Source organism: Aulonocara stuartgranti, assembly GCF_965226115.1.
Source record: "Aulonocara stuartgranti genome assembly, chromosome: 13".
Taxonomy (NCBI): domain Eukaryota; kingdom Metazoa; phylum Chordata; class Actinopteri; order Cichliformes; family Cichlidae; genus Aulonocara; species Aulonocara stuartgranti.
The window spans coordinates 36,225,619-36,252,233 of record NC_138949.1 but is presented as its reverse complement, the minus strand read 5'-3'; the positions used below and the strand labels follow the sequence as shown (position 1 = coordinate 36,252,233).

At 39.2% G+C, this 26,615-nt stretch overlaps 2 protein-coding genes and 1 long non-coding RNA gene across 13 annotated transcripts in view; 1 reads left to right on the top strand and 2 right to left on the bottom strand.

The window, feature by feature from the left end:
• Positions 1-254: 254 nt before the first annotated feature.
• LOC309721069 (regulator of telomere elongation helicase 1-like) lies at positions 255-20,105 on the bottom strand. 2 transcript variants are annotated; one of them, XM_082558414.1, is made up of 29 exons: positions 19,919-20,105; positions 18,471-18,660; positions 17,518-17,611; positions 16,933-17,014; positions 15,464-15,524; positions 14,758-14,833; positions 13,334-13,418; positions 13,102-13,167; positions 12,203-12,359; positions 11,877-11,915; positions 11,715-11,787; positions 11,448-11,545; positions 11,264-11,319; positions 10,951-11,022; positions 10,666-10,747; positions 10,345-10,477; positions 8,817-8,930; positions 8,223-8,263; positions 7,631-7,716; positions 6,761-6,838; positions 6,533-6,610; positions 5,192-5,338; positions 4,947-5,062; positions 4,640-4,763; positions 3,994-4,159; positions 3,571-3,710; positions 1,736-1,946; positions 533-670; positions 255-416 (listed from the first exon to the last, which is right to left on the bottom strand). In XM_082558414.1, the coding sequence occupies exons 1-29, from the start codon at positions 20,018-20,020 to the stop codon at positions 403-405; spliced, it is 2,919 nt and encodes a 972-aa protein (XP_082414540.1). In that variant the 5' UTR covers positions 20,021-20,105; the 3' UTR covers positions 255-402. The 2 variants fall into 2 exon arrangements, with proteins under 2 accessions (XP_082414540.1, XP_082414541.1); XM_082558415.1 differs by having other exon boundaries at positions 1,769-1,946.
• A 218-nt stretch (positions 20,106-20,323) lies between these two features.
• The window catches only part of LOC309721072 (uncharacterized protein), a 10,810-nt gene continuing 4,518 nt past the window's right edge, over positions 20,324-26,615 (top strand). For 4 of the 10 annotated variants that reach the window (XM_082558425.1, XM_082558423.1, XM_082558424.1 and 1 more), the window contains exons 1-8: positions 20,756-21,275; positions 21,991-22,299; positions 22,386-22,560; positions 22,663-22,746; positions 22,849-22,994; positions 23,189-23,976; positions 24,305-24,482; positions 24,660-26,615. The exon at positions 24,660-26,615 is cut by the window's right edge and continues 695 nt beyond it. In XM_082558425.1, the coding sequence (XP_082414551.1) occupies positions 21,271-21,275; positions 21,991-22,299; positions 22,386-22,560; positions 22,663-22,746; positions 22,849-22,994; positions 23,189-23,447 (978 nt within the window). In that variant the 5' untranslated portion in view covers positions 20,756-21,270 and the 3' untranslated portion in view covers positions 23,448-23,976; positions 24,305-24,482; positions 24,660-26,615. The other 6 variants (XM_082558426.1, XM_082558427.1, XM_082558429.1 and 3 more) reach the window with 6 other exon arrangements.
• LOC309721078 overlaps positions 26,334-26,615 on the bottom strand; it is a 2,022-nt gene continuing 1,740 nt past the window's right edge. Inside the window, exon 2 of the long non-coding RNA XR_014280651.1 lies at positions 26,334-26,615. This exon is cut by the window's right edge and continues 669 nt beyond it. This is a non-coding gene — a long non-coding RNA (uncharacterized lncRNA).

Below are 26,615 nucleotides of genomic sequence, written 5' to 3'. Positions count from 1 at the left end.
AATTGCCTTGTTACCTGAGATTACAGTTTACAGTTAAGCAACATATTCATTTGTAATTTATGGACCTTTTTTTTTATACAGTAGTGATCATGTTTTGAATGTTGATTCCAAGACAGCTTTTGTCTGTTTGGCTTTTTGTAATTTTAATTGTCTTTCCAATTTGCCAGAACACTTCTCCACAATCACTGTCCACATATACATACATACGTTCATAAGAACACAACTCTGAAGCCAAGCTGAGGTACGGGAGTCACTGAATGGCTGGTTTATTTTATTGAACGTTGAAAACATTTTTGTAAAGTTGTCCTCAAATGACAAGTCATCTTCTCTGCTGGAATAGGAGACATCCTGGAAGAGGTGATACGCCAGTCTGACATCTTCCACCCAAATGTCATCTCCAAACTACTTGGACTTGTCTGTGAGTAGATACACCACAAACTATAATATGACATCCACAGCAGGCATTTAACTAAAATTTAACTTGATCTGTTCGCACAAGAGCACTAAGTAAATATCAGATAATGTTTCTTACCGTTCTGCAGCATTACTGTATTCTTCCTATCCTTGGACAGAGTGTGATCAGGTTTGTATCCACAGCCCTGCCTTGCCATCTTCTGGCAATTTTCATCAAACCTCTTTTTGTGGTGTGGGCGAACAAAGTGGTAGAGGCCTGTGACACAAGGCAGCAATAGCAATCAACTACAAACTGTTTTAGCAATATTCCACTAACACACTGTTATATTGGTGCGAAATTATGACTTTGACATTGTTATTAGTATTGTGTAAATGTCTGATAATGAATACAGATATATTCAGTTTTTTAAAAGTAACATTGGTTGAGGGGTTCCTAAGCTATTGTGAAAAACTGGGCAAACTACAAAGAACGCAATGATCCTATCCACAGTACATAGTTTCATTACGTATACATATTATGGTAGAGAAATCAATTTAAGAAAAGAGTGGAAATTCATATTGACCAACTATGATCTGCACTGTATCCAAACATGCCAGTTCATCCAAGTTGAGGTGGGCAAGCCATGGTCAACATGTATGAAGGCTGAAATTAAATATGGTGATGTTGATGGGACAATTTAGGAAATCACTGACTGCAAGAGATTTTTACCCAGTTATTAAAAACAATCCATGTTAACAATTATCCTGGTTTGTAGTGCCGACGTGGGAAATTTTTCTATTTTGTTTTACTATTGTGATAGGTATGAATGTGCAATTACAATAAAGAGTTCTCTCTCTATCTTGAATTAAAGCTCATTTCATCTTTACCATTTGGACAAAACACAACTTTTACAATTTTGTACTGTGCATGACCAAGTTGAAAATCAAAATCCCTGCTTGTTTCAATAAGTCAATGCATTCTGCACATATTTCAACTATTTTGCTGGCGTGAGATTTTAAATAAACAAATTAATATTAAAAAAATAATAATTTAAAATATTTCATTCAATTTGAAAGAGTTGAAAAAAAGATAATGACTTTAATGGATTTGTAAATAAGTGAATTGGTTAGACACATTTTACCTAGAGAGTAATATGAACTACTCGTAAATCTAGAAAACGTGTTCCGAGTTCAGACCTGTGCAAAGCAGGTATACTTCATAGATGTAGGTGAGAGAGCGTACTCTCATGCCTCCAGTGAGTATATTGTCATTCTTAAAGTCTCAGTGTTAACCAAGTGAGGTATTTTTGCAGCTATTAATTTATGACAGCAGAAGATTTACCATGTAGGAGATTCTGAGTATTAGTGTCTTTGCCTAAAAATGCGGTTTCAGTCAGCAGGTGATTCAGGTCATCAGTCTTTTTGTAGGTGTGCAGCGCCCGTATGATGCGGTGACAGCAGACCTCACTCAGGGACTTCTTCATGTCCGCCAGGAATGTCTTAGCCCTGCTGGGTTTACGTTCTTGAGACAAATCCTCAGGGACACCCAGCTTCTTCAATGACATTAGAAGAAACAAAATCTGAGCAGCATAAACTTTTTTACCACTATTTTACAAGTACAGAAATCAATCAAAAACTAAGTATACTTCCAGCTCTCAAGACTGTCTTCCACGTGCTTACATCTCTCACTACAATTCACAATGTTGTCTGAGAACATCACAGTCCATGGAGACTACTGCCTGACCTCATCTGTCAACCATTAGTACTGCAAACAAAAGTGGCCCAGATCAGATCCCCATCTGTCATTCCTACTGCACACCTACTCATGTATCTGGCTCTTACTCTGACTTATTTCTGCAGTACCATATTTCCTTTCTTGGCATGCTACCATGTGAGGTCCAAAAAGACACAATGCGAATACTTCTGACCTTCTCTATATACCAGATTAGGCTTAACATTATGAACCCTAACAGCTGAAGTGAAGAAGATTGATTCTCTCTTCATCATGGTACCTGTCTTGGTTTATATTAATTTCCAGTTTGCAATGGTCAGTATCTATCAAAAGTGGTTCAAGAAAGAAAGTGTGTGAACCAGCGACAGGGTCATGGGTGGCCAAGGCTCACTAATGAGTAAAAACTGGCCTATGTGTACTAATCAAAAAAAGCGACTGTGGCTAAAACTGCTAAAAAAGTCTTGGTTGATTCTGATAGAAATCTGTCAGAATACAGAGTGGATCACATATAAGTATGGGGCTACATAGCTTCAGACCAGTCAGGGTGATCATGCTAAGCCCTGTCCACTGCCAATAATAGGTAATTAGAATTGAATTATTTTTTTGGGTCATATTAATGACCCTCTCAAATGCCTTTTTGTGTGGCATGGTGCAGCTAGAGAACCATAAACAGATGCAGCATGTGAGCACACTTTCAATGGAGCCACAGTAGAAGATGATCATTACTTGGATGTTACTTTGAGATGTAAATTTTGCATAAACATTGTTGCAGATCATGCACACCCTTTCATGGAAATAGTATTCCATGATGGCTAAGCAAGATAATGTAAAATACGTTCAAAAATGTTTTGAGGAACACAACTCTGGCTGCAAACATATTGGTGCCAGATAACCCAGACGACCTTCAGAGGTCTTTTGGACTGTTTCGGAAAGTAAGGACAACCAACACAATATTAGGAAAATGGTTATAACGTTATACCATACTGGCATACTTCTCTGTTAACACTCAATGCAAAAAACAAATCTAGTTTTCGTGCCTTAGCATACCTGAAACACATTGGTATATATGCACCAAGAATATATATCTTCCTTAGCTGCTGGTATATCTCATCTACTTTATCCTGCTGTAGTTACTATAGTTCTGCACATCCTAAATAACTGTACCAATATCCTTCTTCTCTGAGCGATACTCTCACTTTCCAAGACTATGTTAAACAATCTGGTTAAATTTTCACTGCTCTCCCTCCTATACATCTCCATACCTCCACAGGTATGTCATTTGTACCAACTGCCTTTCCAATTTTCATCCTCTTCAAAATCTATAGTAATCCCCCCTCACACATACACACAGACACACACACACACAATTACTCACACACTTTGTCTGTTACTCATGATGTGAATTAGTACTTCTTACACTGTGACAATGTCAGAAAATGATCTACCTTTTGCTCTCGCATGTCCTCTTCAATGGTATTGCTGGCTTGCTCCAAAGCATCCAGCAAGTTGAGTGGTCTCCTGTTATTGTGCAGCACCTCATACTGATTAAGGAAATTGGCCATGTCATTGGCTCCATTCTTCTCATCTGATCACAAAAAAATAATCAAGGACTCACATTGGGGCAGCTGTACATTTTAAAACTAATATTTGCATTTCTGTAGGTTTCGGTTTAACTGGCTTTTAGTCACTTCAATTTATACCATTTATTATTGAACTCATTGTTTCTAATGTAGTTTTTCTCCATTTAAACTCAATGAATTGTAAAGACATTCTAGTGAAATATATCTGGTATAGCAAAAGCACACCTTGATCTTTAATATGCTAAAACGAAACATAGCAAAACATCAAACCACATCCATTGTACTAACTGAGTCTCCTCCTCTTCAAGCTGGGAAGGTATGTGTCCAACACCTTGGCCTTCTGGGTGTGAGAAGTTTGCAAGTAGCGGCGAGAAGTGGAACTGGAGGACTGAGTGTCTCGTGAACACTCAGTCTCGTGGTTGTGTGCTGGAGCCTTCTTCCCAACCACAGGCCTCTTAAATGTTTAATGCACACACTGTCAGTAGAAGCTGACCAACTGACCTGCAAACAACTTTCATAAAAGCGTCTACACATTTTACTGCACATGCAATGATATGATATGTTAGCCGATATTTATTATTAAAAGAATCCGACAACAAAGGTTGGCATGGTGTTACAAAAACCCATAACTCTAACTTTATTATAAAAAAACTGGCAGAAAAAACTAGAAATCAAAGTTCATTAAAAGTATATTTTGGCGAGATAAATAGTGCCATAGACATTAATGAAAATACTCAAGGTAAATATTCACATTTTTAACTACTCTGGATTTTTTTTGTTTTAAATCACAACTCAAGTTTCCTATCTTTTCAGAGCTTAAAAAACCTACCCACAAATCCGGATTACCAACAGTACTATTAGCTGGTTCCTTAACAAAACTGAATAATGAAAGAATTTGCAGCATTGTATGAACTGTGCAGGTGCGACTACCCACCATTTTTTGTGCAGTCCTGAAGAACTGAGAGACATCACGGACGACATTGCCAAAGGTGTCATAGAGGCGCACATAAGACCTCACCCATGATGGAAGCATGGCCCGGGTATCAGCATTTTTAAATCTGTTGGGAAACTTTTCATTTTAGTTTAAGAATACTTTTTTACATTTTCAATTAATAAGGTGAACTAAGCACTTAATTGAGAATTTTTTAAATGTGAAGCTTCGGAGACACTGTCTGGTATAGTGGAGAATGTTCCCTCTTGTATGATGTTACTTAATTAAGTAAACGTGGTCTATATCTGACCTCTGATCACACAAGAAGATCGCTCCATAGTCTTCCTTGTGACGAATCACTCTACCAATGGCCTGATTCACAGCTCTGAAAGCCTGCTGTCTGTACCAGTCTTGCCCTGATAAGTACTGTTCACACACATACACACACACACACACACACACACACAAAAACACACACAGAAATCCAACTACCGTTATACGACCAAGCAATCCTTTAGTGTACCTCAATAGTTAATTTTGTTGATTTTCTTTCACCTTTTGCCCTACAGAATTCTTTTGATTCATCTCATCCAAAAATTGCATTTTCAGGACAACGCGAGGGTCTTTTTTTGGAGGGAAAGGAAGGCCAGTAATGATGACACCCCGACCAAACATGTCTGCAAAATCCAGACCCTCGCTCGCCTAAGACAAGAAGATATAATTACATAGCAGCTTTGAGAGAAAGTTTTTGTGTAACCCTACATTAAAATGAAAGAGAATCCTAACTCCATATCTACGTTTTCTTAAATGTTTATCCAATTAGTCACAGCCATCATAGAAAAAGAGGTAGGTTGCAAAATGGAAAAACAGCATAAAACGGTTAACAAAGAGAGATATTCATGTCACAAAAATGAACAGTCATTCCCAAAACATTGTATGGTAATACACTTGTAAACAAAAGAAAAAAAATTGCCTGATGTTGACACAAGAGGACAAGGGTACCAAAGATATGACATGTCCTTTGAATATCATATACAATTGTGATCAGAAGTTTATGAACACTCATCATGGGTATGAATGTCATGATTATTTTGGGCTTCTAATGATTTCTTTCAACTGCTCTTTTTCCAGGTTGAAATGGTTTTACAGCATTCATCTATTATGACTTGAACATTATTGGATGCACTACTTTAAATTAATTGAGATTTTATATTAATCGCACAGGGTCAAAGGCATATAATAAACTCAAATATCAACAGACATCCACTTAAATCTTTCATAAGGTCTTTGTCTTTCAAATTGATGAGGTCAAGGCCATTAAACTCATCAGTGATTGTGATTTATTACAGCTGGAAGTTTCTCTTTGCAAGCATAAAAAGGACAAATATTCAGAACAACATGAAAGTCCAAGGAACTCAGTTTATGTAAATTGGGAAGGTCTCTTGGAACCATTCTGAACTGCAATTCCAAGATCATTAGTTCAAACAACTTCAATTAAATACAAGATATTCAAATGACTCACTACTTTACCATGCTCTGAAGGGGGGGACTCTAGGATATCAACAACTACAACATTTGCAGGTGTCCACATAGATAAGCCAAATGATTTCTGGAGAACAGTTTTTTGGACCGAGAAAAACAATGATCGAGTTGTTGTCCACAATTACAAGGTGTGTTTGGACGAGTAAAAGTGAGGGCTTAACACCTAACAACACTGCACCAACTATCAAGTATGGTACAGATGGATGATTTGTACGAACATTCATGATCATGATGATTGTATGTAAACTTCTGATCACAACTGTATACCCACACTATACAGCAAAAGTTGGAGCTGAAACATGACAACAGAAAACATTGTAGGACTTTTGCAGAGTCCATGGACAGCCTCCTCACCTTCCCTCGACACACACCAAAGAAGGCTCCTCCTTTGGATCGGGGATCATTGACTTTGGTGTAATAACCATCAATGACCTAGGAATAGACAGAAAGAAGCTCAATTTCTTTCAAATCTTTAGATTTTTATAACTATAAAAAGCTTAGGATATTTCTTCAGATGTGAAATGTTTAAAGAGGGGTTCACAGCCGAGTGATAAGACACCTAAAATATAAATAAATACTAACTTCATTAAAGGTGCCCTTCTCTGTAGGTTCAACAAACATGGGCTTTAACTTCTCAATGCGGTTTGCATGTCCAGTAGCCTGGTGATAACACATATACACACGCAGGAAATTACTTTATACAGTAACATCTTAGATTGTTATAAATGATTAAATTGACTGTGGAGTACCTCACTTAAAAAGAAAGAAAGAAAGAAATGAGTTCATACTGGTTAAAAGGCTTTTTACTTTTAATTATTACATTTATATTTTGATATCTTTACTATTTTTTAAAATATGCACACTGTACCCTTACGCACCCTGATGGCTCCCCGCCCCACCAGCTTATCGTTGTGGAGGGGTTTGTATGTCCCAGGTATCCCAGAGGCTAAATTGTGAGGGGGCTATTTGCCCCGTGGTAGGGTCACCCATGGCAAACTGGTCCTGGTTGAGGGGCCACACAAAGAGCGATTTAAAAGGCCCCTGGTAATAGAACGTCAAAGGAACAGTTCCTACTACCCGGGACAGGGTTACCAGGGAGAATGCTGGACAGACCACGTGAACGTAAGGGTATAGTTAGAAGTCCACAAAACTTTGAGAAGTTTTGTGGACTTTGAGAAGGGTGTCTGGCCCATTGCTCCGGGCCATTCGATCCGTATACGACTGTTGCAAAAGCTCGTCTGCATGGCCCATCATCCACTGGAAACAATAGCAGAGTTGTCTGTATATTAAATTTCCATTAAATGTATTTCTAATTTGCTAGACAATACAAAATATAATTCATGGAGAAAGAGAACACAAAACATAAAAGTGACTAGAAAAGCTAAAAAAAAAAAAAAAAAAAACCCAAACCCTTATGGTTTTCCACAGGTGATTCTGCTGAATTACACTTACCCTCCAGAATTCCAATGTTTTTTCCATTGAAGGAAAGGAAGGGAAAAATACTAAGAGTCCATGAGGAACCAGACGACTCAGGTTGGCTGAGAAAAGAACACAGGTTACAAAACTGTATCACAATCAAAACCAAGGTAACAATTAAGTTTAAAATCCAGGCATCTGTGAAAATAGAATTTATGAAATTTAACAGAGTTAAAAGTTAGCAGAGAGTTAGCTTGCTAGTTTCCACCTAAACATAGTACGCCATGTTCTGATCGAGAGATTTCTAAAAAAAAAACATTACAACATACAGCCGAAGGATGGACGCTAACTTTTTTTTTTTAAAATGGGCTTGTTCAGATTGAATAGAACAAGATAAAAGCCTTAAAATGTGTTAAAAACACAACAGCCTCAATAAATGCAGAGTAGTTTGGGCCCGGAAACTGGGTTCAGGTACGTCATCACTTAATGAAAAAGATAATAAGCAATATGAAATAACCATGAAGATCAGAGCATTAAGTTAACAGTGTTGCTGATGTCAGTAAGAAAAAAAAATCTCCTTAGAAACAGCAAAACCAAACAATTTCAATACTGTATATTGTGATCTTACCAACAGTGTTGCCTAAAGATGCCATGTTTTCAGGAACAAACCTGTGACAGAAATTTAAAGTTTGAGTTTAGCAATCAAGTAAAAACTTCACAGTCAGAACCAATGTAGGTATATATTAGTTCTGTCAGCGTTCACACGTTAATCTGGCGTTAACAGGCTTAAACGCGTTAAGGCAGTCCTCACAATTAACATGAAAAATATTTTAACGCACTCAATCCATCTGGAGTGCAGAATATAAAACAGTATGATTGGTGGGGTGTTCTTTCTAATACTTATCTTGCAATACAAAGTGCATAGAAAAGACTGTTTTCTTGAATTAGTATTATATAAAAATTAACTAAAGTCTTACATACACATAAAAGGATTTAACTTGACTTTATAATAAATCAAAACATGAGAAAAAAATATCGTTACACAACGATAATTGACTCCAGAAGTCAGAAAAACTAGCAAATAAATGAGCAAATTATAAGTTTTGCCATGCACCTTAATTTGTATTTAGGCATATGGCAAAACATATTTCATTTCAAACAACTGCAAATTTCCAAAGTGACCTGTTAGAAAGTAATCATATGCTAAAAAAAGAATACTGACCTTCGATCAAACGCTGAACTTAAGGGCACTCCATCTGGGCCTTGTGCAATGACGCCCACAAAGATCTGGTCGCGCTCAATCACATGGCTGTTCTCCAGACATACTGGGAATTCTCTGTAAGAGGAGGAGCAGAAACTCACTGTGATCAAGTTTTAGGTTTACCCCGCTGTCCATGCAGCAAACAAAAGTTTAGTAGTAATGCTACTTCATATGATACTTCATGATGAATTTCTATTCAGTGAAGGACAGAAAAATTGGAGGTTACAACATTTTCAAAAAGCATTACACTTACAGAAAACCATATATGTTAGATGTATTAGACAGAATTTTTTGAAAATGTAAAGATAAAATGCCGCAAATTCATCGGCATGTGTCATACTGACTAACTCCACTCTCAAGAATCCTGCCCATATTTACAAGCTGCTACACTCGTCACTTTAAATAACATCAAGGTCAATTGGCATTCTCTTTCGAGGATGCCAATGTTCACATTTTGGACAGAGAGGACAGATGGTTTGAAAGAGGAGTGAAAGAAGCCATCTATGTCCACTGTGAGCGACCATCTTTGAACAGAGGCGGGGTTTACGACACCAACTCTCTGCCATCTATAATCCAGTTTTGAGATCCTTCCCAGACGCCTTAACGCCCACTCACATCCTGGGCCATCTGACCTCAGGAATTCGCATGATAAGGTGGGGCCAGGTTTCACAATGAACACACCCGAAACTCTGGCTGATTGGGACCCACACCCAGTTTCCCACCTTGGCTCAGGCGACTAGAGGATCATCAGGGGGTCCTTTTGTCCCTCTGTGGGGGGAAACTCCCACTAGGTTTATATCTGGGACTCTCCACCATTTGACCTTAGAACTGAAGAAGCTTCTCGGATGAGAGGTGAAACGTCTTCAAGCAACTTAAAGAAGTCCAGACGCTTTCCTTTGCAAGCTCCTTTGACCATCAAGGTCAATTTAACTCTTTCAACTGTAACTTGTAAATTTAAATTGTTATTGATCCTTTTACTTTAGTCATAAAGTGTGTATTTGTTTCTTACTCTTCTTATATTTATTGTTAGTCATTTGCACTGCATGGAATTGGAGCCTCATCGTCTTGTCTCGCTATATACTACACTGTATATAGCAGAGATGACAATGCCTTTGGATGCTAACAAATTGTTAGAGGATTACATAGATCTGTGTATTGTCAGAATCATTCTGATTTATTCATAGACCATGTCAAACAAGTTCTCCTGGCTATAAAATGAATCATTAACTTTTATGTTGAGCATCGTTCAATTGCTAGAAAAATCAAATAATGAACAGAAGATTTAAATTATGAGATAGTGAACAGTTTCTACATCAAACAGCAGTTCACTGTAGAAAGGGTTTAATTCTTCTGTTCAATGTTCAGACTAAACAGGTATAAAGGTGATTGTTTTTTTTTATTTTTTTTTATTTTAAAGTAGTTGCTACTCAAGCTGGTGTGGGAAAAATGTAATTGTGCAGCAGGGCAGTCAGAGTGACAGCTAACTTACATTCTCATCTCAGATGTGAAAGAAGACAGGGGCGATAGGGTACCACTTGTCAGAATGATGCAGCGAATGCCTTGATTCACCAGATCTTGCATACTGAAGGCCGGAGAGAAGCACCAGTAACTCAGAATATTTCCTGCAATTTCCAGAGAAACACATCACATTTACCTGTAGTACGAATCTTTCATACACTAATAACGATTGAAACTATAACTTTTAACAGGGTTCACACTCTAGCGGAAATATATAAATGGTATTAATAAAATTCATTCTGTCAATGTGGATCCATGTAACACAACAATGCATCAGGTTGTGCACCGTTACCTTGCTTTTTTGATGAACCTGAAGCCCACATATCAACACTATGTTTTTTTGAGTGAATGCTGGTGTCCCGATGGATATGAACCTGAGCCGAACAAATGACAGAAGCTCATAATTAGTTATTTAATTTCCAAGATTTCTTTTTAAATTTAATATACCGGAACAATGGTGATAGTTGTGGCAAAGATATGCTACTTTTAGCTGGTTCCAATATGAACACGAATTGTATCCCCCCCCCCCCCAAAAAAAAAAAAAAAAAAAAAAATTCCATTGACTTAATGAACACACCTTGAAATGAGCCGTGTTGGTTTCCATCTGGTGTAGTTTCTCCTTTTCTGACGGTTCACCACAAAATACCAGCTAAAATAACAAAACAAAGGGGAACCTTCAAACATGCCACAAGGTGATTAAATAACTACTCTTTATACAACGAAGAGTAATGAATTCTATAATTTTATTGACTGTCCTCAATCAAATCTGTTAGGCCACACAAATAATATGGGACCAATGCATATTAATTTTCACTCAAAAAGACAAAAATCCCCCCCCCCAAAAAAAGTTTAATATTGACCAAATTCTTTAATAGCCATACAAAGTGTACCTGTATGATATCAGAAAGCTTCTGGAGTCCACTAGTATTGAGAAATATTCCTGGCTCTGAGGAGAAACATGCATCAAACAGGTCATTTGTTAATTAGTTGCACTGATCGGTATAATAAAACTAGCCAATGTTACAAATGATAAATGATGTGATAATGTGTCTAAGCCAAAATATGATGCCTTACGTTGTGCCAGGTATCCAATGATGTGCTCCAGAGCTTCATAGACTGCTGTCTTGCTGCTGAAGGTCAGATTAGCTTTTTCGAACACCTCATAGATGAAGCTAAGACACAACATAGAGACATGCAGTGCTTATTAGGTTTATTATAACAGTTAAGATTCAGAATCATTCTCTCAGCAGCTTTAAGTGAGAACCCGCACTACGGTTAAGGTACTAACTACAGAGACATTCTATGACCACACTTTATTTGTTCTACCATGCTGTCACCTACATTCCAGGTTTGGTAATGCCTTGATCACTTGGATCATAGGCATCAATGGCAGCTTCCAGATCCAGTAGTATCTCTGTTAAAGCAGAAAATAAGTTTTGAAAATTAACTCTTGTCACAAACCAACAGGACGACTGACTCCGCAATACTTTAATAAATACTTACGTTTGATTTTTGCAATGGTGGACAAACCTAATTTGAAACCTAAAACAAAAAAAGAAAATATTAAAAGACGTGCAGCTGACAATCCTTTACTTGCTTTACAAAACAACAAAAAATTATTACTATTAATAATTTAATAAGGCCAAGGCTAAACTAAGGCTAATAAAGTTAGTGAAGACTTAAAAGGTAGAAGTAAATCCAAACTTATACAAGTATACAAGTAGCCCAAAATGCCATGAAATTTATACATAACTATACTATATTCCATGGAAAACTCTTTTAGAAACATGTATATAACCTGAGAAATTGAGACAAGTAGGTTTTCTTACCAGAAGCGGAGGTTTCTCCATGAAAGTCTACATTCACAGAGTCTCTGTGGCTGATTTCTTTAGACTGCTCCACAAGCAGCCTGTCCACAGCATTAATGGCTGAGGCTACATCGTAGGGAGTGAGATCAAATGATGTTGATTCTTCACATGTCTTTTCCTGCAAATAAAAGAAGTAAAATTTCCCGGAGGGATTAATAAAGTTTTATCTAATCTAATATAATATAAACATTGCTACCCCAAATTGAAAGGTCTGCAAACGTTCTCTTCATGTTTGAAAATGGAATATGTATCAGCCTATAAATAATAGTGATCGCACCACATTGTGTTTTATTTATTACAAATTGTTTGTAAAGCTTAAGTAACTGGAAATTTTAATACATTTCACTTCAACTATTATGGCATGATGATGACATTAGTACTTTAGTATGCCCAAGAGTACATTTCATACAGGAGTTTGAATTTATGTTTTTTAGGTTCTTTAATTAATAAAAGAAAATATTTGTTCATGTTTAAATACTGTACACTGAGCATTTTGTGAAATTGTAGATCTACTGTAATCAATCACTTGTAATGCACAGTAATGACATGGGATTTATTAAAAAATGCATTTTTTTGTGAAGCTATGCTGTTCAATATCTGGCTTGCAAAAGGATAGTTCATTAATGTGAATTTGTGCATGTACTTGTATTTCTCTACACTAAAACAAAAGGAAAATCTGGAAGCATTTGTTTTAATATGTGCTTAGGGTTTGAGCAGCCCAGCGGTCTTTATTTAGGCTCTATGTGGCATACAAGTTAAAATGAATTTGAAAGCCTTAGTAGTGGGTCACTTCTGGTCTTCGAAGCTTTAATTTAGTTTACTTAGTGAATACATTTAACAAAGGAAAGATATAACCATACCACATTGTGAGCCTCGTCAAAGATAACCACAGCTCCATTCAGGTCGATACTGAGTGCCTTACGGCTCTGTGGAATGGAAAGACGGAGAGAGCGAGAGAGTGGCAGTTGAATATTAGGATTCATGGAAATTGGAAATGACAGTGCCAATCATAACACTAAAGTCTCTTTCAATGCTGAATTATGGTCACATATATCATCCTGAGATGTAATGAGGATGGATGACTGAGCTCACCTTTGGATCTAGCAGGTAGTTGTATGGCATAAAAATGACATCTGCTTCTTGTTTCAGTGAACGAGAGAGGTAGTAAGGACAGACTCTGTGGAAAAATGTGCAAATCCGAAATCAAATACATGAACTTCAAACAAAAACAGACCCATCCTGATAGCTGGGTCTAAGTGTAGCCAGGCCTATATAACATCTTACATCCTGCTACTGTGTGTTGGATAGTCTCCGGGGAGCCATTGCACACTCTGCAGTTTCGGTCCTGTGCGCTATGGTTGACTCCTGGCTTTATTGAAGTGGTGCTTAGGGCCTATTGTTGTGGTGCCACAATCAGAGCCTCTGTGCTGTCCTTTAAGCCAGCCTTTGCTAGTTGCCATGTCAATGGTGCGTGTGCTAGAGGGATTGTGCATGACAATTCCTTATCATGTATTTGAGTCACCCAAGCAGCTCATCTCGGGTGGCCCATCTTGCTAGTGTCTTCATGGATGCTGAGGGTTTCATCCTGAACTCACTAATCACCTTGCCTCTTTCTATTGGTTGGGGTGCTGGAGTTTGGGTGAAGATCTCTATAAACTGTGAGGACACCGTATGTCCTGATATCAGTAGCCTATATAAGGTGTCAGTGGCCATTTTATTATTTCGGCTATGGTACACCCAGGTACTTTTAGATTGTTGATTTGACCACTCTTATTTATTTTTGTTTTCGACCTCTGATGGATTTCTTTGGGTTTTTTCAGCATTATGATGTTTCTCCTTCAATTGTATTGATATGACTTTGGTCCTTGTATTGAAAGTTTTAGTGAACTGATACAAAATACAAATTCAACACTTTGATCAACTCTAGATCTTTTTTCTGCTTAATTTGTCATGAAATGATGAAAGACCAGTCCTTACCTGGCCATGAAACTGTCTATCAGTCAGTTATCCAACTACTTTTAAACTGCTAAAAATAGAGGACGATGCATTAAAAATGGCTGCAATTCCTAAACGGTTAACACCAAATATCTGTTAAGCCCCATTCATTTTGCAAGTCACTTAACCCACTCCACCCACTATAATGAAATGCCTCTATTTTGTAACATATTTATTGGGTCACCTCACTGTTCCAATCAAGAGTTCAGCTTAACTTTAAGTTGTGACCCATCTATAGATTACCTACAGGGGTTTCACACTGGCTACAGTTTTAAAGGGTTTTGCTGGACAGCGCTAAATAGCATCTTATACTGAAGTAAAGAGGATACTACTAATCAAGTGACTGATTAATAAAATACTATTTGATTCATTAGCTACTATTAAGACAATACTTTGGTGTCACACAGAGACATACCCACCTGCCAATGCTGATTATTTCTTACCAAAGTAAGAAAGTGCAGAACAGAGACTTATTAGTGAAACAGAAATTTACAAAAAAAAAGAACACATCAATTACACACCTCTGCTTGTTGCCAAATTGGACCAAATCCTCCACATCAAGGATAGAACTAACAAAGTCTCTATCAGTGCTCTTTTCTAGAAGAAAAAAAGAAGATCAAGCTTAAGATTGAGTATTTATAAGATAAATTGCTATAAATCACTGATGGAATAGAATAGAATAGATTAAACCTTTATATTCCCAGAAATTAGAAATTTGGGATGGTTACACAGCTCTTATAGCAAGACAGATATAAACACAAGTAGTCCTTTATACACAAGAAACCAAATTCATATGTGCAGATAAAAATTTACAGAGAGATGTATAAAAATGACACGTGTCAAGTTTCCTGTTTTCTATCAAATGGGGGATTTTTATATAAGTTATAGAACGGCGTCATAACAAGTTATTATAATTTGCTATCCTCGAAGTAACAAATGCATGGACCACATTCTCAACATAACAATTTTCATTCAAATTTTTACAGCCACTAAAAGCAGGCAGTAGACATTTCATTAATATCCACATTTTGGACATTCCTGGACTTCAAACTTCCTCACAGTAGTACGTGAGGCCAAGGTTGTGCGATACATAGAAAGTTATTAGTGTTGAATAATATAATATTTGAATGATATATGTAGTCTGTACAACACAAACAAAAAAGGTAAATTACATGCTTTTCTAGACTATTATGCTACACGGATATAGTCACTCTGTTAGACCATTACCTTCAAGTTTTTTGTAGTAGACACATGACCTGGTGGAAACTTTTCCTCTGCACATATGAACCTGAAAAACAAAAAAATTGATTCCACAATAAGACAAAAATCACTAACTATCTACCCATAACCCGTTACTTATCATTTTTTTTCCACCAGCTAGCTCATTGGCTCATTTTTAATAGTACACATACAGACATTAGAAAGGATAGCGTCACATATGTCTTTTATGCTTTATTCCACACACAGTTAGGTATTGCAAGTTATATGTAGACTGGCACACCCAGGCACCATAAATCACTGGAGAAGAGGAGACCCGTCTCTGACCTTTGGGACTGAGAGGGCCTGCGGGGGGAGGCCTTGGAAGGTGAATCTTCATGTGACTGTTACGTGAAAAACACGGTTGAGACACTCTTGTTGCAGATGTAATAACTATTTTTTGACATGCTGGTGAGGTCTTGTAAGATGCCCAAACCACCTCAACTGGCTCGTTTGAATGTGGAGGAGTAGCCTACTTTAAACTCTGAGAAAATTTACCCTGGATAGGTTTCCCTGTTTGACACTGAACAAGTATAACAAGTTGGTAGAGGCACTATTGGCACGCAGTAGAAAGACAACTACTAGCAAATGGCCTGAGCCCACCAAAATTAGAAAATTGTCATGATGTAATGTTGTAAATATTTAAAATGTAGAAGCAGTAGACACCTATTGCAGCATAACTAAGGGAGGATTCAGGGTCACTTGATCCAGCCCTCACTATACGCTTTAGAAAAGAGGAAGGTTTTAAGCATGATCATAGTCTCCGTCTCCTGAATCCAAACTGGAAGCTGGTTCCACAGAAGAGGGGCCTGAAAACTGAAGGCTCTGCCTCCCATTCTACTTTTAAATACTGTAGGAACAACAAGTAGGCCTGCAGAGCGAGAGCGAAGTGCTCTAATAGGGTGATATGGTACTACAAGGTCATTAAGATAAGATGGGGCCTGATTATTTAAGACCTTGTATGTGAGGAGCAGGATTTGGAATTCATGTAAAGGGGCTGGTGTGGTGGCCGTTGGTTTCATTGAGCTGCTTCCACAAAAATGAGGAATTCATCTTGCTCTCAGATATAATAAAGCTCCACCGTCTTGAACTAGAGCGGGCGATAGTAGTGCTTGTGTTCCTGAGATCTAATGCACACTGAAGGCACCACACCAACCAGAACCTGCAGCAGGTGGAGAACTGATTTTATAATGCTACTGTTGGCGGCTGACCAGAACAAGGATGAAGTTACTGTTTCGAGTGGAAGTCCAATAGAATACAGTTGGCACAACTGATTTTTGTTCTTTGTGAATGTAGTCAAACTTTAAGTAGATTTTCCTCCTTTTTTTCAGCAGTGAGCTTGAAGAAATTCACTGTTTTGTGTTTAAAACAATTCATTAGACATAGCAGTTAAAACATCCCATTATATTTATATCTCTAATATTGCCTTTATAACTTACTTTGACGTGGTTGCTCTTCTGACACATGACGTCCTGGTTAATACACAACTGCTCTCTTGAGCCCATCACACACACCTTTGGGCTGAATCGAAAGAGACATGGGAGAACTGGTTTACCACAAATAGCCAAAAAAACCAGAACAGACAAAAGGTGCTGCACTCAGTAAGACTTCAAAATGATTATAGCTTATGTAATAACCCTTTAAAGCACCAGTAGTATTTGGTTAATTGGGACTTGTGTGTTGCTTTTTGAGATCTTTTAGCCTGTTAAACTTTGTCAGATACATTCTGTTATTAGGTTTCAGTTATCAGGCCTGAGTGTTTTTTTGTGAAACTGAACTCATTACACAACAAAACAAAATAAAAACAGTAGCTATTGTACCATTCCAGGATCGAATTCAGCTATACTAAAATGTATACTGTAAACCTGGTAATTAAAATTTGTATCTCCCTAGTATATACTAACAGTAGGGGTTTGGTGTCCTCATTACACCATGATCACAAAACCTATTAGAAATGTTGTTTTATATTGTGAATAGCTGTCATTCAGACAATCATGCATGATCAAAAAGTTAGAAATGCTTACCTGTATGAAGTGTTCTTTAACTCATTAATAACCTGTGTAAGCTGAGAATGTGTCCTCGTTGCATATATGATCTTGGGGACATCAGTGTAGTAGGCTTGACAACAATAAGAAAAGACAATTAGGGCTTTATACGTTGCTGAAAAAAATTAACTGAACACTTTTTAACATAGTATACCATCAAGTCAAACTTCTGGGATATTGGGCCTCATTTACTAACAGTGTATATGCGCAAATCTGTCTTTGAAGAAATTTGAGAATTTATGCAATGATCCAAAAGAACACAGACAATACAGTTTGAACAGATTAAACAGCTGAGCAATAAATATGCAAAAGTTGCAACATGATGTATATTCTAAACTTCTATATCAGCCTTCTGTCCAGATTGACATTTCTACAACAGCTGTTTTCCCAAAGCGAGAGACTGAGCACCTGCCACAGCTATTAGCTGTGCTACCACCTCATGGAGCCCCTGAACACCAAGCTGAGCAGCCTCCTACATCTCAACCATTCTTTGTACGATTTGAATGCATAGCTGAAACATGGGGATGACAACCCATCTTGACAGGGAATGGAAGAAGGACATCCTACCAAATATTGACTTACAACCTTGTTAGAGTAGTACAAATGCTGTCTTGAAATATGTAGAATATTTCCATGTATGTTTGGAAACATTACATGTTTGAGTGAATCGTTAAATCCTATTTTCCTAACAAAATATAAAGTGGTTTGAGTGCTCAAAACGAGTAGAAAAGCACTATAGAAGAAGCAGTCAATTTACCATTTATCAAAATATAAAGAAATCAGTGCTAGCTCATTTTCTATTGCATAGCGATGTAAGCACACAGCATGTCTTCGTAGCTTATATCCTTTGCGTTTTTGTATATGTATCTGTTATTCTTCTTTGACAAGTAAAATTACAAATGACTCTTGATTTGCAGATGATACAAACATACATGGTTTGTCACCGTCAGCTGTCCCCCAGGAAGACATAGGTGTGTTTGGAAACATCTCCTGGCCCAGCCTCTCTGCCATCATACAGGTAGACATGGTGTCCTTGAAGTTCTCCCTCCAGGCCAGGGTGGCACACAGCAGGCACAAAGTCTTACCTGTGCCTGTTGGGCTCTCCAGAACCCCATTGACTTTCTGAAATAACCAGACAGGTAAAGATATACATCAAATAAAATAAAATAAAAAACAAACGGAGAAAACCCAAAAACACAAATTGTGATGGTAACAACATTAAAATATTAGAGACTTCCAGGTATTAGACTACGCTTTTATGAGCAAAGATTTGGCATTGTGGAGAAAGATCTCCCTTTTAGCAGAAAGAAATATCTAGCAGATCAGGTTCATAAAAGGGCAGATATCTGCACAGATCAGTTAAAAGGTAAGGTGAAAAATAAATAAATAAATAAAACAGCACAGCGTGTGTCAAGATCCATTAGGTGACAATTGTGTACAAGTTTGATCAAACTCTGACCAGCACTGTAGAAGTAGAAATTCTTGTGACTTGTGGCTGATATGTGGATATACACCTTGCAATTGCATAAACTGATCAGACCTTTGGCCAGATGTGTAGTGTGGTGAGAAGTAGAAAAAAACTATCAGAGAGAGTACACAACCACATGTTTAGTGCAAAACTGTCTCGGGAGCCTAACATAAGGATGGTTCAGGTTCAGTAAGCTTTCACTGCCAGAGCAAATATTTTATGATTGAAAAACATTGTAATCATTCATACACATGAAAAGGCAGATTTTTAAATCAGTTCTTGATTAAACATCGGGGGTATTTGAGCTGTTTGTCAGCTGTCAAGAGCCAGGGTAAACCCAAGACAAGTCAGCAGAGTGCTATTTATTGTATTACATAGAAACTGTAAAGAAATTCTAAGGACAGGTCAATGACATGAAGCCTCTTTTGTCATATGTTTTTTTCCCCATTATTATCATTATATTATGTGAAGCTACATTTTGGACAAGCAGACGTCAGACGGCTTGTCTTTCGGCAAATGGTAAGCATGGTGGCTTCATGGGGCTTTGGAGCGTGATGTCACGGGAGGGGGTGTGACTGCCGAAGTGCCATTTTAGCAGGCCAAACAAAGGGCTGAAGGAGCGAAAGCATCAGCAATGGCTCGCACTTAATGTGTTGTTGGTTGTTAAATCGCACGATCGGGAAGGGAATAAGCTGGAAAATCGGCTCTATTTTTATTATTTCCCCACCTGGAAGCATCATGAGGGAGCTCGTGTATCAGATGTTACCAAAAGAAGTCATCTAGCCTGGATAGCAGCTGTGAGACGAGCTGATACTTGCAAGAAATGTGTCAACTCCAAAGCCCAGCAGCCATGACTACTCGGTATTGCCCCCATTTCCATCAACAGACATACACATGACAGTCGATTCTTACCTCCTGAAGACATTCGATTACTTTGTTCATGTATGCCTTCTGAGATTCATACGGAGAAAAGGGGAAATTCACTGTCACTCCCCTAAGAGTCAGCGAAGGCATCCTGTCCTCTGACGATTTGTAGAAAGCAGTTCCCAATCGCGCCCAGTTTTGTCAACGCCTACGTAAGGACGATCGCTATTGGCTGTCCAAGAAGTCGCGAGATAACTAATCCCATAATTTACTTAATTGGTCCTGCCTGAGCATTTGTAACAGACACTGTAGGAAAGGGAAATAACATTGTGGAAGACACATAAAGTGAGTTAAAAAAACAACCTAAAAGCGTTTAGAATACATTTTGCAGCGGAAGTATGGCGTCCCGCTTGCCCTTCACAATAAGAGCATTATAGCGGATTATAATGGGGGACGCTTTTATTTTGTATAACTACCGGAAGTAGTTCCTGTGTACTGACGCTAGCTGGGTAGCTAGCGCCGCGTCGCTTAAAAAGCAGCCGGGCTTGTCTTAAACTTAAGAGGCTGACACTCGCTAAACCACCCGATCGCTCGCCAAGCGACTGTTTCACACTGGACTTATTTTTCGTTAATATGGGCCGATAATTCCTTTATTCTAGTGGTATGCCGGGAGTGGTGCGGCCTATTCGGATTAACGTAATGATGACACTATCAACGGCGCGCGTCAGTCCGCCCCTCCTCCAGTTTGAAATTGACCTTAGAAGACACCGTAGCGTATGCTGGACCCGCATGCATCTGTCCACCTCTCCTACGTTTTGAAATTGAGATTTGAACGTCATTTTCTGAAGTATTCGGAACAACAGTGTAAGGTTTGACAAGGTAAGTGTATCTCTCTCTCTCCGGTTTAAAATTTAGCTTTGAAAGTGATTTTTTAATGTGTCTGGGTGATTCTTTGTCGTGGTCATGTTCGGCAGATGCTAACGCTAGTTAGCGGGTATTCAGCCGAGGTCTACAAAATGATGGTATCTACAAATGAGGTATCTACAAAATGATGGTGTGGTTAGCACTTGGACGTCACTTTATTCCAGAGGTATCGTTTGTAATTAAAACTTGTAAGAAGCGAAGTGATTTTTTTTCTTTGTATGTGTATCTTGGCGATCGCGATTTTTTTCATGTGACTGGGTGATTCTTTGTCTGTCGTGGTCATGTTCGGCACCTAAAGCTATTTAGTGGATATTAAGCGTCTCCCGGTTTGAAAGTGATTTATTTATGCGTATGTCTCTCTGCCTGGATTGGAATTTATGCGTGTTTGGGTGATTTCTTTGTCTCGTGGTGAAGCTGGATGCTAAAGCTAGTTAGCGGGTATTCAGCCGCGGTCTACAAAATGATGGTATCTACAAATGAGGTATTTTAATGAATATTTTAATGCAAGTTTCCTGTTTTATTGTGAAGGTCCGCGTCGTATGTGAGTGTGATCAGTTTACGTTTCCCCTGTCCCGTCAGCCCAGATTCCTCCCAGCTGTGTTGCCCTCCTGTCTCTCAACCCCTGATTACTGGTGTGTGTATTTAAGCCCTGTGTGTTCTCCTGCCTGTTGCCGGTTCGTCTGTGTTCCTCCGTGTCAGTCTGTGTAACTCCGTGTCAGTCTGTTACCCTGTGTTCCACGGAGTCCTGTTCCTCGTCTGCGTCTCTCTGCTATTCATCATCCGTTGTCATATGCTCCCAGGTCTGTTATTTTAGTTCTCCCAGTTTAGGTGTCTTTAGTTGTTTGTTATGCCCCACTGTTTGTTTGCTTCTACACCTCTGTAAATAAAACCACCGGTATCTCATCCACTGCCTGCATCTTGGGTCCTCCTTCTAAATCCACACGGCTCGCCTCGGCAGCCGTGACAGGTTGAACATGTAAAACTTGCATGTGCCATTCTCCTCATTTTTAAACTTTAAAACTTGTTTTAAAACTTTTTTTTCTTTAAGTTTTTTTGGGGGGGTGGGATGGAAGCAAAGTTTGTGTGTGGATGTATTGTTGTTGTTCTTTGTTTGTTTTCTCATACTATCAAAATAAACTAAATTGATATGCAGTTTTTCTCTCTCACTTTCTGCCTCTCACTCTTTGTATTTACAGTGCAAACAAGATGGAGAGAAACATTGTCTACTGCCTGCTTTGTAAAAAGCCGCAACAGTCCATTCGCACACACCTGAGCAGAGTGTGCCTGAAAGACTGCACACCACAGGAATGTGAGGAAGAAGCTTCCAGAGCCATTGCTTCACAGAAGCTGTTTTCTAATGAAGGTAGAGTCTGGAACTTCTCAGAGCTCCAGGAGTACTGCAAGGATGAAGAATCTTGCATTAAACTCTGCACTCGCCTTCAAACACGTGGATTTATCATCACGAACAGTCCCCAAGCGTTTTCGACAGTTGTGCCAACAGCGAGGTATGATGACCTTATTGCCACTTCCACATATTGGATGACACATACAAACTTTCAATAATGTCTTACCTCTGTCACATTTGCAATAGGTCTGATAAGAAGGAAATTCTTGCCGTGGCCAAGAAGGATATTGAATATTTCCACGCAAGACTTTCTGGCGGTGATTGCATCCCCACATATGCAATGACTACCTTCAGACAGTACTGCGAGGCCATCCTGATTTTACAACATGGACTGACAGGAAATGCTGTTCAAGAACTTTGTGTAAGTGCGCCACCAACAACCAAAGTGCACGATAAGTGAAATGACAGCTGATGTAAGTCTGTATTTCTTTAAGCTCCAACACCTTTTTTTTTACATACACAGGTAGAGGACTGGATGGCGCGGAAAGCAGTAGCTGATGGTGTTGAGCTGAGTGGTAACTTGAAGATAACCAGCCAGGAAGAACAAGTAAGTCATTCATTCTCAGCAGCGACTCTCTTCTTGCTCTATAGGCACCTTGTGAATTGATTTTATGAGATATTTAACATTGATTCCTTTTTTTCTCTGCAGTTGTTGGACTGCTATTTTAGGAACATCCGTCCAGTGTCCTTGCAAAATCAAATTGCTGGCAGCGATGACAGGGGCAAGTTCTTCCTAGGAGAATGTGGGGTCCCACTGTCCAACCCATCATTAGATGTAAAACGCCTGAAAGCGAGGTGAGTGCTTGACCTAACTGGATCAATAGCATATTAAGAAAGATTTGTTTCTTTGATCTGACAGAGAAACCCTAACCCTGGACTCATAACAGTCAGCCACATATGTTGCTGTATGTCAGAGATGTTCGCCCCTTGTATTTTGGTTTTTTCATCTCTCTTGGCTCTAATTAATTTGCATGCATTAAAAACCACAGATACCTGAGCACTGAACCTGGGGATGCTATGGCTGAGTCAGCATCAAGCTCAGTAGAAGCCTCTTCTGTTCCATTGCTTTGTTTGTTTTGTATGTATTTCAGAATGAAAATACTTTTACCCACCTCAGCCTGCACGTGTGCAGATGGCTTTGGACAAGGAGAAATGGCACACCAACAAGCCCACTGTCAATGCCATCTTGCAGGCCTGGGTTGCTCCGCAGCCCAGTATGCAAGACAACCAGTCCCTCATGACACTTAAAAAGTTAACGGCTACAACAACGGGGAAAAATTGTTTAAAAAGAAGCCTTGCGGTGGATCCGATTCCTCCCACCCAAATGTTATTTAGGTGAAAATAAAACTGCCACCGGACACGTTTGCTTGAGGAATCCATCAGACCAGACCACCTCCATTTTATGAACCCACAGAACCCTCCCCATCCAGCTCTCCCCCTCCTCACCCCTCCTCCTCTCCCATCCTCTGTGTGGAAAAAACCATGTTTCAGAACTGTCGGATGTTTATGGACGGGGAATCCAAAGAGTTGCCTTGGTATGTGCAAATACCTTTTACGTAGCCCATCTCAAATTACGTTAAAAAAAATAAAGAAGGCAATTTCAGAATACCTGTCTCCAGCTATCCCTCCTAGGTCAACAAAGGCACCCATCTTCCACCATGAGCAACAGGAAGGCCTAACCCAGAAGAAGCCTAACATGAAAAAACAACATGATCTGTTACCTTGTACAGACTGGTGGAGATCGGAGATTTTAACGAGGAGTGGCCAGAGACAAACGGTATGTAAAATCCACCCTGAATGAAAGAGCTGAACCTCGGAGGAATAGAGTACAATCGGATGATCCACACTTTTTTTATTAAAGTTTGCAAAATTTACAGACTTATTAAAGCGGTTGATCATCAGAAAAATGTTTCAGAAGACCGTTATCATCAATCTCTGAATAAAAATAACCACAAATTTAGTAACTTTGATTAAACCAGCTATCTCAATAGAAGGACACAGACTCTAATTGAGGAGATGCTAAAAACTCAGCTCAGAGATCAATTTTTATCCTTCATGACTATTATAACCAAAGCATAGAGTATGAGTTTAAAATTTGTTTTCAGTTTTCTAGAGAGGCCCCTTTGAGATGGCAGCATCCTGGGAGAAACGGAACCTGGGCCGCCGTCTCCAGCCCAAGTCGTTGGACCAGAACCAGGCGGTGGTTATAGCCGAGCTAGCAGACTGGAATCCAGCTACCACACCAGCAGTGACACACCCAGTAAACCAGAACAACAGCCACAGGTGAGCAGGGAAACGACACAGCTGAATAACCGTGTCAACCCCTCACTGAAACAATACAGCTTTGAGTTACACTCACAAACCTACACAGATTGAAACCTTGTGTGCAGACCTGCCTCCAAACAAGAATAACAGAGGACTCCTCCTCTTATTGTCTTCCTTCCTCACCATCCTCACCAGAACGACAGGTCTGCACTCCAACGAGAGACCCCAACACACAGAGGAAACTGCAGGATTGGAATCTTCATGTGAAGAAAATATCTGTGATCATCGGTGACTCCTATGTGCACAGACTCCTCCGTCCTATAAAGCAGAGGGGTACAGATCGACAGATTTCCATGAGCGAAATGTTGCCACCCGGTGAGGCCCAGTTGGAGAAAGCACCCTGTGGAAAATCTGGTTTTATAACTTTGGACTGAATACCAGTGATGGAGCTGAAAATGGGACTAAAGGCAGAGCAGTCAGCAATCTTTCTAAGGCCCTTATCTGTAAAGAACAAGCCACAATGTTGGATCTTAACAACTTTATTACAGGTTTAGATGAACAGATTCCTGCACTTCCTACTGTGATATTCGGCACAGAAGGACAACATTCACTCGACTAGTAGAGCAGCAATGTGTATGTTAGAACAGTGGAACCAGTGTGTAAATGAGCCATCCCCATAAGCCTTGAAAAGTGGGAGGAGTGATTCACCTTTCTTAAGTTCCAATGCTCAGTAGGTCCTTTGGACAGAAATAAGTTCTTCTTCTTTCAATAATTGTTTATTCTGTTCATTATAGAATCAGCTAGGCTCCAGTGGTCAGGAGAAGCTTCTGCTATATGAAGCTGTTACAGTGCTTTTTGTTACACTGAACGAGAGTAGTTTTTCTTGTTGCTTGTTTGATCTACTTCCATTTAAAAGATTATAATTACTGAAGTGAATGTGTTTTCAGATAGTTTACAGTGCCACTGAAGCTCCACTCAACCAAGTGTGCCTCAACAGTCTGAAATGAAAAGATTTTTCTTGCTTTTTTATAAAACAATATAATATAAAATAATATAATATAAAACAATAATTTTGGATGTTTCTTTCGGCTCTTGAGGTGCCCTCATTGAGTGGGGTTTGCCCAGTATCCTCGAGGGTATGTGAGGAGCCTTCCATAGTTGGGTTGTTTGGTTTTTACCCCAGCAGCCATTCATCTCCATCTCAACAGTTCATGACCAACATGCCGTGGCTGCCCCCTGTACCTGTTGAGTACCTGTACCCTCATCCACTGGAGCCTGGACCTCCAGCTGATTGCAGCCACTTCAGTGCAAGGAGGAGATGCTTGCTTTTTGTGTGACTGTCTGTCACCCTTCCCTTTCTACCCTAACCCATTTTCCACTCCAGCTTCTACCCGACCCGGTTCAGACCCCTCCTCAGTCAGGGAGGGGTCTGAACAGACTGTCGCAGGATTCTCATTAATACAGGAAAGAAGGGATTTGAAGACGAGATGAGGACTTTTAGCAATTCCCTCCCCCAACCAAATCCTAACCTTAACCCACCATCCAGTCCTGTGCCCCTTCTCTCCTCATACCGGTACCCACAGTTCAGACCCCACCTCAGGCCCCTTACTGCCTGAGGAGGGGTCTGAAGTATTTTCCAGCCTTATAAAGAAAGGGAAGGCTGAAGTGGCAGACTGTCATGCAAAAAGCGAGCATCTCCTCCTTGCACTGCTTACAGTCAAATGACAAAATATATGAACTCTTTTTAAACAGGAAAAAGGAAGAAATTGTACACCAGAGGGGGCAAGAAGGAGAAAACTTGAATATAAACTCAAAAGAAAAACCGCTGTTCCTTCCCTCCCCCAGAAGGCAGTAGAATATCATCATGTTAAATGCCACTTTGGGGGGGGGGGGGTAAAATTACTTGACAAATATGTTTCTCTTTTTTGTTATTTCGTCCCTCTTTGTTACAGCTACAGGAGGACAATAAACAGAAGAAGGAGAGCGGCACCAAAGAGGCGAAAAAACGAAAGAGCGCACCACCTCCTCCCCCAGAAGGCAATAGAATATCATCATGTTAAATGCCACTTTTTTTGGGGGGGGGGGCTTTTTTTCCCATTCAGATTGCATGGTTTAACATGCTATGCTTTGTTGAAGTTCTTTGTGTTTCAA